General features: G+C 44.7%; 2 protein-coding genes across 2 annotated transcripts in view; one reads left to right on the top strand and one right to left on the bottom strand.

Annotated features, from left to right (window-relative positions):
- Window positions 1-14,607, bottom strand: part of LOC146196608 (high affinity cationic amino acid transporter 1-like) — a 375,314-nt gene that overhangs the window by 150,855 nt on the left and 209,852 nt on the right. The window lies entirely within an intron of this gene.
- LOC146196610 (OV-16 antigen-like) lies at window positions 2,071-10,468 on the top strand. The gene is made up of 3 exons (XM_084595972.1): window positions 2,071-2,325; window positions 7,433-7,612; window positions 10,229-10,468. Exons 1-3 carry the CDS (start codon window positions 2,071-2,073, stop codon window positions 10,466-10,468), a joined length of 675 nt encoding a protein of 224 aa, XP_084452098.1.

Below are 14,607 nucleotides of genomic sequence, written 5' to 3'. Positions count from 1 at the left end.
ACTTCCTCCGCAGTCTCTATGTTGCGGCCTCTGATGGCTGCCGCGGATACCGGTGCCCTTCGGCCATCGACCACCGAAGCTACCGCCGCACCTGTTCTGCCACTTGCCGCATCAACATAGTCTACTTCCTTTGCTCCCATGTTCTTGAACCGTCGCTCTAGAGCTTTAGCTCGTTTGGCCCTTCTTTCGACATTAAATTCTGGATGCATATTCCTAGGGAAGGGGGGGACTACCAAGGCATTCCTGATTTCACTATTAATTGTGACTTTTTTTTGAATTCCCCTGTCTGGGTTGAGGCCTACTTTTGCAAGGATTACCCTGCCCGTCTCGGTCGTGCTTAGTCTCTCTAATTGGGAGACTCGCACTGCCTCCGCCAATTCTGCCCACGTGTTATGCATCCCGAGTTCGAGCAGTCGTTAGCTCGAGGTACCCATGGGCAGTCCTAGCGTCTTCTTAACGCATTTTCGAATCAGGCAGTCTAACTTCTCTTTTTCGCCGGCCTTGATGTCCAGGTAGGGCGTGGCGTAACTGATTCCGCTTATTACGTATGCCTGGATTAGTTTTAGTAAATTTCTCTCCTTGAGGCCTCTTCCTTTAGTGGCGACCCTCCTTAAGAGCCCGAGGGTTTGCATCGCGTAACTTTCTAATTTTTTCAGGACCTCTCCGTTATGACCGTGGGATTGAATGACGATCTCCAAAGTCCTGATCTGATCTACTTTTGGCACCGGTTTGCCCTCCACCTGATTATGAAACTCCCCGCTATTCTTGCAGCGGAGGTACTTTGGGTTATAAACGAACAACTCAGATTTATGCGGGGAGCACGAAAGTCCCCTTTTAGCCGCGTAATCGACAATGATGTCGGTCGCTGCTTGCAGGCGTTCCTCCGTACTCGCATCGCTCCCATGGTTAATCCAGAGGTTAATATCGTCCGCATACATGCTAAAATTTAGCCCCTTGATTTGGTTAAGTTTACCCGGGAGGCCTCTCATTGCCACGTTGAATAGAAAAGGCGATAGCACTGAGCCCTGCGGTGTGCCTTTGCTTCCTAACTCTATCGTAGGAGATTCTAAATTTTGAAATATCATGCAGGCTTTTCTGCCCGATAAGAAGTCTTTTATGTAGTTGTACGTTCTCTCCCCTACTCCGAGCACTTCGAGCCCTTCGAGAATAGCCTCGTGCCTGACATTGTCGAAGGCCTTGGTGAGGTCTAATCCGCGGGCGCACGACTCCCCGTTTCCGATGGAATTAAAAGTTGTACAACCAACCAATCTTGGAAAGACTGAAAACAGCAGCCTTCGTTTTCAACTTCTCTTCAAATTACAATCCGCGGCCTTTTTTCTGCCGTATTTTTTTATAACCACGGTGAGTTTCACCTCAAAACTTTATTATTTATTTCATTTTTTTTTTATTCGAAGGCATCAGATGTAGCATACACTAGCCTTCTCAACACAACAATTTGGTTTTGATTTGCAAGACTGTGTTTTTTTTCTGTTTGTTTTTTTTTGCCTCATTTCCTCAGGGCTTATTAGTGGCATGACTCGAAAGCGTTTTTGAGATCAACTACCAGGGAATAATGAAGACGCTCGCACATAGAGGAGGCACCCCTAAGAAAGACGACACAGAAGTTTCAAGAGGCCAAGAAAAAGAAGAAGAATACATTTTTGGTAAGGGACGCTGGTTCGTACTATAATTAAAGACCTTCACTTGCGATCTCTCTTGGAATGTTGCATCCTAATTCTACTAACTCTGATCATTACCAGTAGTCGATCCGGAGTGCCTGCTCTAGATCAGGTTTGCGACCATATTCTTTCCCGACTTCATTAATGGCACCTTATTGACTCATCTCAAATTCTATTCAAACACTAAGACTGTTCTTTCAGTATAATTTGAAATGTTCTGTCTGCTTGGTGTATTTGCTTCAAATCATGTGCTACCTGCACGCAGCCGCGCTTTTTATTTTATCATTTAACACAGCTTTCATCACTTAACCCTGGCTAACCATCTCGCGTAGGTATGTGTAGTTTCAGGAAAAAGACCCAAGATCCCAAGACAGCAACGTTGCCGACTGCAATGGTGCCGGGGAAACGGAGCCTCCTGCCCCTGCTCGTGATGTGCACATCGCTGGCGCCGCTGAGTGCAGCTCAGGGCGTCTTGGGCTACACCGCTGCTGCGGAGGCCGAGGACGTGCTCGACGGCATAGTGGGGTCTGCCAGCGTACGCGCTCAGTCTCCAGCCCAAGAGGCCCGCGCTATGCGCATTATACCCGACCTGGTCAGCGCACTGCCCAACACGACACTCTCGGTCACCTACTCTGGAAACCATAGGGTGAGCACCTCTGGGACTATTCGCGAAAAAAAAAAATAAATAAATGCGCTTACTACACTGAAAGCTGTCTAAATTCAATTTCCAATTACACAGCTACTAATGCTGATATATCTATGGTGATACCAAACATTGCAATTGATGCTGCGTACTGTACAGAATTAATTTAATATAACAGAACTGCACGCGTGTACCTGCACAGGGCGTTTCTTTCTGCCGAGATTTGCGTTTGCCTTCTTCACTGTTGTCAATGTTGCAAATTTGGCACTGCCTTCACGCAGGTTTAATGACACATTTACTTGCCGACAGGCAAAGACATTAAACTCCTCGGGACACATTACTGCCTCGCTCGCAAACAATACGGCGTCATTGTATTCGAAAACAGTTTGTCACCACTCTTAAACTAACTCAGGTTAGAGCAGGCACTCTAGTCCGCACTTTCTGCAAGTTATAAAGCCGAAATTTGCCAGTGGAGGGATGCGAAGATGCACAAGGTTCGCGATTCATGATTATGCTTCCCAAGTTTCCGAGAAAAACTAGCTGCATTATGAGGACGTTTTTTAACAAGCACCCATTATCTGTTAAAGAAACGGGCTCGAAAACATGTATTTTATGGCCAAAGCCTTGTATATCCCATTACGAAAAAAGCCGTCAGCATTGTTGTGTCGATAAATGGGCCTAAAATTGCGTCATTAAGCATATGTATAGCGCAAATGCTATGACTTCATAATCAAGTGGCACAGGTCCATCCGCAATCAAGAACACAGTCCCTTCAGACAACACTATGCCTGTCGCGTGTTATACTATATGCTGGCACTGGAGGGCTGCATGTGGCGAAACTGTGTTGCAATCGCTCGTCATACAGTGTTCCGGGCGGTGTCATACCATTTATCGTTCTAGGTAATTTACATCGGCTAGCGAAGTTAGAGGCTAGTTCGCGATAGGGATCTCGAATCGATGACATTTGTAGCTTGGTTGATATGCCTTCCTCAACATTCGCATTATCATTGTGATGCAACCGTTCGCCTCCCAGTGCCACAGGATGGCGTCATACTATTCTTCGTTGCATATAGCATAGAACTTCAAGTCAAGTTAGGGGCTTGTTCTTGGCAGGGATTGGAATCGACAACCTATGTCTCAAATCGTATGGCTTCAAACCGTAATTGGGGCGATTGCTGTTTCTAGACGGTAGACGCCTTGTGAAGCACGACAATCCAACATCGAAAACGCGAACATACACCGGATGCAATGTCAGCAGAAATAATCAACGTTAATACATGCTGAAAGCCTTACTTGAAAACATTTCACCTGCAGGACTAAAAAGCTTTCACATTCATACACGTCAGCACTGTTAAGTACCTTGCCCTAAATTTTTTCGCTATTTCTTCCCGCCCATGATGGTGCCTTAATGGGCCACACAACGCACCTTTAGCATCATAAAGTAAGTCGCCTAGTCATTAGATGTTGTTCCCACGAAAATTACAGCTGATTCTATCACACCTCAACGTAAAGCAGAGTACGCCGAGACACATTTTAAAATTGGCCATTTCGTTCGATTTTATACAACATGCTCCTTTCGGGAACACATGGGCGTGTATAAATATCTTAAGCATGAGGCGCAGTCTTCTCCTTATACCCGAGGAATTTCGGTAGCTTCTGACAAGGCAAGCATACCATGTGGCTTGAGGACTTTTGAGTAACCTTGCACCTGCAAGCCCACTCATGAACTTCACGCAGCATCTACACTGCAACAGAATTTAAAATAACAAACAGACGAAAAGTGGCTGCGTCACGTCGGCTGTCATCTAATAAATAGTGACATGATTGGAAGTAGAAAAATAAAACATAAAACGATTGCGGCAAATATAACGTTTCATTCGATGGGATGGAGGAACGTAGTGTGGGTTCTAGCGTGGCAGAAATCGTTAGGGAAGAAAACGTGTGAGCAGAGCGACAGAAAAAATTTGATTCCTGGCAAATTTGATTCAACCAAACACATTTAAAACATTTTTCTGGTCGTCACCCCCGAATGCATATCGCAACTTTTTTTGAAATAATTTTATCAACCTCTTTAATACTTTCAAAAGCCTTCACTGAACTAAACGTCACAGTGCGCGAAACTTCAATGCAGTCAAAGCAGAAAGCTGGGCTAGTTGGTGTGTCATCATAAATAAAATGACTAGCGCATATAACACAGACACAGACATAGGAGAAGACAGGACGAGCGCTCGTCCTGTCTTCTCTTATGTTTGTGTCTGTGTTATTTGCGCAAGTCTTTTTTTGTATGCGAAACTTCGTTTAACCTAACATATCTGGACTAATACAATGCTGCTTCGATGGAATATTTTGTAAAAGTTTGTTTAACCGAATCATTCGTTGATCACTGTCGTTCAAGTGGTAGTAAATTGCGGTTTCTAACCCTCTGTTTAAGTTACATTCTCTACTTGCCATCTGCAGCCAACATGAAGTGTCAAAAGTTTTGAAACCAAATGTGCTTTCGTGCAAGACAGAGGACACCATCCTTGTATAGCAAATGAGGCGATTTTCTTCACTGCGGAAGAATGAGCCTTTTAAAATAAACAGATCGAGGATTGATCTTTGCTTAGGGAAGATCAGAGCTTATGCCATTTTCTAGAAACGACGCCTCACAGCGCATTTCGACGGTTTCTTAGAACGCACGCTCATGGTATTTATCTCATATATTCGCTACTTGTCCGCTAACCCCGCCGCGGTGGTTCTGCGCTAATAAAGAAAACACACCGCGTGATTCAGTGGTTAGGGCGCTCGACTACTGAGCTGGGAGACCCGGGTTCTATCACCTGCCGCTGTGGCCATGTTTTGATAGAAGCGAACTTAAATAACCGTACAAGTGTGATTTCTCAGCAAGCTGTATTTGGCGAGTTGTAAAACGTTAATTTTGAGGACCAGCGCAAAACAGACGAAGGACTGGCAAAAGAGAAGACGACATGGGTGCTGTCGTCTTCTCTTTCATCGCGGCCATTTGTCTGTTTTGCACTGGTCCTCAAGATTAACCCTAGGAGTCAAAAATTACCCGGAGCCCTTCGCTACTGTGTCCCTCGTAGCATGAGTTGATTTGAGGCGTCAAACCGCTTAAACTATAAGTGCCTGTCGAAATATATTTATTGTATTTCGCGTTCAGCAAGGTGAGCGCCCTAGAACATAATATTGTACTGTTTAGATTGAAGTCTAGGAGCACACGCAGGGAAAATGAACAGTTACTACTACTTTGAGAAACTGAAATGAGCTGTTATATTACAAGAGACCACGAAAGCACGTGGCTGGCGTTCACAATGGCTTGCGTCAAAATATATGTGCCAGGGCTGCAGATCATGCCCTTGCACACTAATAAGCCATCGACTAATGAAGATGTTTTTTTTCTTATCTAAACTTCACGAAAAAACTATAAAGCAGGCTACGTGTAGTCGCAAAGAGTTTTCTTTTGTGTTCCACACGTGCAAATGACTTGAAGTTCTTTAAGCATCCCCTGGGTTTTTTCGCCCTCGTGACACTGATATCAGTGCGGAACTCAGTCCTCAGCCTCCTTAAGGCCTCAAAAAAAGATGAGCATAGTTCATACCCAGCTTGAGGAACATAACACCGAGGGTACATTTTTTCAACTACTCACGTCCTCTTCAGCTTATCATTGCTATACTACTAAGCAGCTTAATTGATAGTTAACTCTGCCTGCCAGTTAAGCCAGAATGACTAGTTGCTTTCACAGGTGTTTAGCGACGTGGACACCGAGTTGCCGCCCATTTTACCTTCTTGCAAAATATTTATGTAGCTCCTCCATAAATTATGTAAATCCTCCAAGGTAGGCTGCAGCAGTATGTGGATCGGGAGCTTCCGGACGTGCAAGCTGGGTTTCGCAAGGGCAGAAAAACCAGAGACCAAGTTGCCAACCTTCGCTGGATCATGGAAAAAGCAAGAGAGTTCCAGAAACCCATCTACTTCTGCTTTATTGATTATGCGAAAGCGTTTGACTGCGTAGATCACAGCAGATTGTGGCAAGCTCTCCAAGAGATGGGAGTTCCAATTCACCTCATCTGTCTCCTCAGGAACCTGTATGAAGGGCAAGAGGCCACAGTCAGAACTGGGCATGGTCTTACTGATTGGTTTCCGATTGAGAAAGGAGTGAGGCAAGGCTGCATACTGTCGCCCTGCCTATTTAACCTATATGCAGAGTGCATCATGAGGAAGGCCGGTCTGGACGAGTCTTCAGCTGGAGTGAAGATTGCTGGAAAACGTATCAACAACCTTAGATATGCGGAACTTTAATGGCAGAAAGTGAAGCGGAACTCAAGAGACTTCTGATGCGCGTACAAGAAGAGAGTGAGAAGTTTGGGCTTAAACTGAACATTAAAAAGACAAAGATCATGGCGTCTTGCCCTATCAAGTCCTGGAGCATCAAGGGACAAGAAGTGGAAGCTGTGACAGATTTTCTCTTCTGGGCTCCAAGATTACCTCGGAAGGAGACTGCAGCCATGAAATTAGGAGACGCCTGCTTCTGGGAAAGAGAGCAATGGTTAGCCTTGACCGCCTAGTAAAGAGCAGAGACATTAGTCTGCCAACCAAGATCCGTATAACTTGTGCTATGGTCTTTCCAGTTGTGATGTATGGATGCGAGAGTTGGACTGTGAAAAAGGCTGACCGCCGAAGAATTGACGCGTTTGAATTGTGGTGCTGGCGAAGACTCTTGAGAGTTCCTTGGACTGCCAGAAGATCAAATCAGTCAATATTGTCGACCATAAACCCTGACTGCTCATTGGAGGGTCAAATTCTAAAGTTAAAGCTCAGCTACTTTGGTCATCTGATGAGAAGAGAGGAGTCGCTGGAGAAAGATTTGATGTTGGGAAAGGTTGAGGGTCGCCGGAGAAGGGGTAGGCAGCGAACGCGATGGTTAGATGGTATCCTCGAGGCACTGCAGATGAAGTTATGTGATGTTAGGAAGATAGTGAGAGACCGGAAAGCGTGGCGTGACATGGTCAATAGGGTCACGAAGAGTCGGACACGACTGAACGACTGAACTGAACTGAACGTCAAAGACCATCACGTAATTTTGGGCTTGTCTTCCGTGCCCTTCTTTCAGGTGGACATGGGCAACGAACTAGAGCCCAGTGACGTAGCGTACGCCCCTCACGTTGAGCTCGACGGGCAGAGCGGACACTTCTACTCGCTGTGCTTGGTCGACGTGGACGCACCCTCGGCAGCCAAACCCAGATACCGCGCCTGGCTTCACTGGCTCGTCGTCAACATACCTCCGCACAAGGTATTACGTGCCTTCATATATTGTTTCAACATGAAGTAGCACCAACCCCTGTTTTTTGTGCTCGTATAACTCGTCTTGACGGCTAGTTTCTTCGTCTAATGCGCAAAGGCAGCTAATGCCAACACGACACTATCATAATCATAATTGTCATCACATTTATAGTTATTATTATGCATTGTTTAATTTTTTACTATCATTAGACGAGCTATGTCCACTGCAAGGACAAGCCTTCAAACTTTGCTACAATTACCCCTGTTCTATGGAAGCCGTAACCACCTTGTACCGGCAAACTTCCCCTCTCTTCTCTACCTAGTTTTCTTCCACCCACTGCTAGATTTACCTTTTATAGTGCAATTGACTTCTTTAACTTAAAGCACCGTGGACTACCTGCATTTCTAATTACAAGTCCTGCCCGTCTTTTCCGTATTCGTCGTTGCCAATGGGACGTCTTACATGGAAAAAGAAAAAAAGAATTTAAGTTGTTCGTAACTCTATCACAAATTACGAATGTTTTTGCCGATCTGTTCATGCTGTATCTAAAACTGCGTTCGGTCGAGGTGGAGACATCTTTAATAAAGCAGCGGTGGCGTCCACAAATTGTCTGTGTTGCATTTAACAGCGGTGCGCAGCATCAACTGGACCATGCTTTTCATAATATAGACTGCGCCGAGAAGGCAAATTGCTCTACCTTAACGTTTCGCAAGCAAAGCGTCCCTTTAAATTAAAATGTAAATAAACTTGTGAAAAAGAACTTGCCCTGAGTTCCGTCATTAGTTCTTAATGCATACGCTGTTGCTGAAGAAAAAGATAGCTAAAACCTGCTCGTCTAACCAGAAAGAAAAAAAAAACATATCTCCTGCAAGTCTGGCCAAAAACACCAAATACTATCCTTCGGTAACGAAAACATGTTCGTTTATTCAGAAAGGAGAAAAAAAAGATATCTTTGCAAGCCTAGCCGAGAAAACCAAATCCTATCCTTCGAATACGGCCTTTTTTTTTTTTTTTTTCGTGTGAGGCAAGTTTTACAAAAGTCCAGTTCCACAGTCGTTTTCAACCACCACCCGTTGCGTTATGTCAGAGCCTCCGCCTGGACTATTTCTTTTTCAACGTCGGATCCTCAGTAAAAACGGCAGTAGCCTCCACTCTCACTGTTGACGGTGTATATCAATATCCCTTCCCTTGTCAAATGTAAATCAGCGCCCGCCAAATCTTCTGCACACGCAGAGCCTACAAGGGCCGCCCTCCTTATTTAACAAAAACTAAACGAACTTCATCTCGGGTTAGCTTTTTTCCGATAAGACTTACCGCTCACATGGATGTATTCGTATTGAACTAGTCTGGGACGCGGCTCGATATGATCAAGACAAAATAAATTTTTTTGTTTTGCTTTCTCGAAGCGCGGACAGGCCAATTAATCTGCCTTTCAATGCCATTGCGAGGCAGCTCTTTCACCTTCGTAAGTCTTTTCATTGTGATTCGAAATCGCATTAGAAGATCCAGGACGTTGATACGACCAACTGTGATGAGATCTGTCGCCAATGCTTCCGCTGATGAAGTCGATGATGGCAAGCCAATTCAAGATAATCAGATTTTGTGCTGTCAGGAAGAGTCGGCGGACCTTATTTCTGGCTGTCTTGACGAGATTTGAAACGAGATTACTCCCTCTGATCTATTTCGTGGCTGCTTTCTCTGACATGAAGCAAGCCCTACCTTGAAGCTAGAGCCCCGGCAGCCTGTTCGGTTCACTGAAGACGACTGTAGAATAATAGCTGTTTTATATGGCAAACGAGAAAATAATAAAGACATAAGGACTTGTTGCAAACATCATTTTTTTTACTTGCGCTGATGTCAATGTCATCTAATGTGAAATACAACGTTTTGGCGAATTGAAAACATTTTGAGGCGACATTGGAACATCCCAAAATTTATTCTGGTCAGTTCATTGTTATGGGTAATTTTAGTGCGTGACAGATACATAGCACTCTGCGAGAAAGAAACCTCCAAGTTTACCGACTTCGCCTGACGCGACGAAGTTGCATCACAGTATACGTTAAATAATTATGTGCAGCGCGTTCTCCTGCCCGGATCTATTTTCCGCGTGCTATGACTACAAATGATATTTGTAAAATCACTTGCGGTACAGTTGGACGTCTTCTTTGCACCGCTGTCTTATGCTAGCGCTTTTTTTTTTCCTTTTGGCGGCTTTCAGTGAATGGTAGCCGACAATGGAGCTTCGACTGCATTATTGTTCTGTAAGCAGACACTGCTTATGGAGGTGTTTGGAACTGTGGAACTCTTAGCTTAACTCAGAGCCCAGAGAAAACGGAAACCAAATCCTAGAACAAAGCAATGTCAAATAAATTATCTGAAGTACAGTGAGGCATACACTCTCAATCTCATTCCACATACGCGTTAAAAAAGTTTCATTTAAAAGTAGAAGTTCCACTTGTAACTGGAACCTTTTTGACGGGTATGTGGAACCAGATTAAGAGTGTACCTTTGCTATTTTTGCCATACGTGAACTTCGGCGACGACATAAGATGCCTAATATTTGATGTATTCTGCTTTCAGGAACTCTTGACCCAATTTGTGAAAAAAAAAAAAAACCTCTCGCAGGTGCATGCTGGGAAGGTGCTGGCGGCCTACAGTCCTCCGACGCCGGCGATCAGCACCGGGTCGCACCGGTTTGTGTTCCTCCAGTTCGAGCAGCGCTACGAGTTCAAGCAGGGAAACTTCACCTTTATACCCATACGCGCAGCTTTCAAAGTGCCCGCCTTCATGGCTGACAACTGCGTTCTCCATATCGCGGCCTTCAACTTCTTTCTAGTCGACACGGAAAACATAAGCGTACTTTAAACCTCCGCTTGCCGTCGACCTCGAGACAGTGACATGTGCTCGAATCTGAGCTGCTCAGGCTAGTTTGTTTGTTTTTTCTTTGCGCCACGAAGTTAAACAATTTCTGCTAGAGTATCGATAATCGCCGAGCCTATGTACGCCTGTCATCCATTGTTTTTTACCATGATGTTCTGCTTGATTTGTCTCCGCCAAATATTCATTCTCGCTTTTTAAGTGAAAGATATCTATATATGAGGAGGGTATGTACCCTTCGCCTGAATACACAGGTTTCACTTTTTAATCCACGTCGTATTCTCCTTTGAAATTTCTTTTTCTTCATTAACACAATGGCATTAACATAAATAAATCTGTACATATCTAAAAACACCTCATCATATTTCGCACAGGACTAATCACGAGAACTGTATCAGATCATTTGCATCTCGCTGTAATGCGTTCAAATATTCGTTTTTTTCCACTGACCATCGAAGAGTGGAATACGTTGCCGTGGGAGTGCATCAATGTGGGCACGTCTGAACTGTTTGTTAAAGAACTAGAGAGCCTGTTCTATCGACAAAACCCCTTAAAATAATTAGTAAACCTCTTATTTGTTGTTTGTTGGAATTTTCAGCAGTGTGCTATTGCCTGATGTGTTTCCCATATTTCTTTATTGTCACTTATTGTGACTGTGTTCTTCACGTCACTCCACCAAGCACTGCCTGCTAGAACAAAACTGTACAACCTACTCCTGTATGAGCCTGGAAGTCAGGCTTATAGTGTTGTCAATTAAATAAATAAATAAATAAACCCAGTCAAAAAAAGCTACTGAACAGTGTCAAAAATACGACAAAATATTCTGTAGTTCTGTCGTAAACGTCAAATTTTTCTGTGGTTCTGTTGTATTTTTCTGTTGTCTGTAGTTCTGTACCACTTTTCTATTGTAACTATGGAAATTTCGGATGTTACTACAGAAACGTTTGTTGTCACAACAAGTTTCCCGTCAAAAACCGCACAGAAAAATTCTTTCGTCACAACAAAAAATTTTCTGTAGTTTTTTTTTCCGACTGGGAATAAATAAATAAGATGTTGACATGGTGCTCCGCATGATCGCTCTGATCGCTTCGGTACGCTTTGAACGCGCGCATGCTCCCAAAGGCGGTTCAAAGTATGATCTGCAGCTGCAAAATGTGAATGGCTTCTCGATGAGCAGGGAAAAACACGAAAGAAACTAATAACACTGGTCTCATTTGAAGCATTGCATGTAACGAAACTCTGATCCCCTAAAATCTGACGCTATGATTCCGTAAAGCATCGCAGCTACTTTACATCTATATTACGCCACTTGCGGCGTTGAAACGAACTGGCAAATGGCTTTACATCTGTTTGTCTGCTCAGGCATCTTCAGAACGTTGGTTAGGCGTGGACAAGGAAGTTGTGACCGTTATCGCTTTTGGCTTCTTAGCCGAACAGGCAGTACCTTAATCTTTCCATTTCCAAAGCCTGACTGCCGATCGTGCAGGCACTTGAATTTGTAGTCTCGTAACAGCTGCATTGCGTTACGTTGTGTACCAAATCGGCAAAGTTCCTAAGCAGGCTCATTGTTAGGTTATGTGACGTTAATCATGTTTGCTCTAACGCCCGAAACCTGAACGTCCACGACATATGGTATGGAGGCCCTGTTTAGAACTCCGGAATAACTTACTCCACCGGATGCGGATATTTAATATGCATAGATTTCGCACAGCACGCGGGCATCTTTTCATTCCGCCGTTATCGAAATTCAGATGAGTTCGGATGCAGAACTCAAAGTTGCGATATCCAAATGCGGCCCCTGCGGCCGAGATTCGGTCACTCGACCTTGGGCCTTGCAGATTAACTCTATAGCCAATGGAATGATTTAATTAAAACCTATAGGTTAACTTCTCTCTTGTTTCTTTTCTTCTTTAATCTGGGGCACCATTGGCGTCAGCTTCGTACCGTTCCTTTCTACCCACCTAAGGTTATACTATGCTCTCGTAACAAAACTTTCTTAATTATATTTCTTCACTGCTCCCTTTAATCGAATGTTTTAAAATGTCGTGCTCGCTTGTGACTTTCGCTATATATAGTTCTACCCATCTGTTTTTGTTTGTTTTTTTACCTGTATTTTTTTTTCATTCCTCTCTTCCTTCTTTCTTCTTTTCCTTTTTTTTTTTTTGTTATTTCTTATCTTTACTTTCCTTTTCTAATTTTCTTCTTCCTTCATTCCTTCTCTCCTTTCTTTTCTTTGCTCGTTTCTCTCTTTTTCTTTTGCCATGGAAAAAACGAAAAGAAGGTGCGTTACACAGCGGCCTAGTCCACTGGGGCAGAGATGTCGGCAGCTCTTGGCAACCCCTGCAGACATCGGACACTGCCGCAGCAGCTCCGGCATCAGTGAGCATCTGGCGGCGCTCTTTGCTCGACTTGTTTCTACCACTGAGCCCAGTGGGATGTTGTGGCGATTGGGACGCGCACTTAGAGAACGTTTTGGCACTCGAAAACGCTGTGGCCGCGCACATGCGCGGAGGCACCGCAGCAATTCCCCGAGACTGGCAGTCTTGCGCCGGCATCTGGGCAGCCGTTTCCATCGACCGGCCCAAAAACCGTCGCCCGCAGCCTGAATACACACGCACACACAACCCGGCCCCTGAAGTGGGGCAGGTAAAGGGAAAGGGCGTAGCTGACAAGCGGAAGGCCATATGAAGCGCTCCACTGCCTCCAATCACTCGAGACCTCTGCCACCGCTCGCGTCGCAAAGGGTTGAGGAGGGAGCCGTCGCCGCATCCCGTTTCAACTTTTGCCTCGTCGTTTATATGCTCTATACTGGGCAACAACCAAGTGGATACTGTGCCTCTGCTGTTGTGCTTACTTGTTGATATTTTTTTTTTCTTTTCGCGTCCATTCTTTCCATTTATATTTACGCTCTGCTTCACGCGACAGTCGCGACATCATCTGTCCTTGATGCCCTGAGCTGCCCTCGAGGACAGCGCCCTTGCTGAGCGTACCTACCACTTTCTTTTGCTTCTTGTTTCTATTTATTCCTTTGCCTCTGTTGAATTTTCTTTCCGCCATTACTATTCGCCTTTCCTTTCCTTTTATCTCTCCCTTTTTGACCTCTGCTTCCCCGAACCTGTCTGCCTGCACTTTCACGCTTTGTGCAGACGAATTTCGACCTATCCGACGCTCTCTTTTTCACAGCTGGGGCAACGCTGTACTTCTCGTTCTGAACCATCTCTTCTCATCTACAATCTTTCAAGAGGCGCAGCTAAAAAGCACAGCCGCATTCAGTGGTATACTCCTTTGAACCGGAACTATCTTGTGATCCCAATAAACTTCCGTTAAAGTTGAACTACTGGATGACAAGATTTGCTGACGAATGGGGTTCTTGGGGCGCATGTACTGACTCTTATTTTTACAGAAGTGAACGTATAGAGTCACCTTCATTCGGCCGCAATGCAGCTGGTTAAAAGCGAAATTGCTCGAAATCGATCGATATTGCTCTGATTTCGATCACTGATATCCTTTGTCGTTGGGTTTGGGAACTGAGCTACGAACTATGGCAATAGCTGCAACGAGTACCAAAAGCATGCAACCCCGAGCACGAACAGGTACCGCTCGTCCTGTGTACTTACTTGTCTCTTGACCAGTTCAATGTCGTAATGTCGCGGTTCCTTTTCCCCCGCAACAATGTCGTACCAACTGGCCTAAAACATTCCCTTGTTGCTATCCCAAGAACACCTGTATAATTTTTGAAAGGTGGCTAATTGCAATTAAAGATCCCGCAATCTAGGGTCGACATAAAAATACGGCAACGCCTGTCGCTGACTTGTGAGCCCCTAGATCCCTCTTCGCGTGCGTAGTTATACCGTCGATTGTTTTCCTCTTTTGACGCTTAGCACCGAGCAGAGGTTCCTCGAAAAGCCTAGGCGCTTTCTAGACGTGCGTGCACTTACCTGAACGCGCGGCGCCAATCCACGCGTACTTTTCACGCGTTTTTCTGCAAATTCGGTACATATAATGCCGAACATGCGTTTTCGTTAGAGTTTTTTTATTATTCTAGATTGATTGTACTAATGCACGTATTCAGCAAGCCTCTCTACAGGGAGAGGTATATCGTGAACTGCCTAGGCACAGCAACGCCA

This window comes from Amblyomma maculatum, chromosome 3, assembly GCF_055883805.1.
Source record: "Amblyomma maculatum isolate TAMU_Amacu chromosome 3, ASM5588380v1, whole genome shotgun sequence".
In the NCBI taxonomy this organism is placed as follows: Eukaryota; Metazoa; Arthropoda; class Arachnida; order Ixodida; family Ixodidae; genus Amblyomma; species Amblyomma maculatum.
This window is presented reverse-complemented; position numbering and strand designations above follow the sequence as displayed.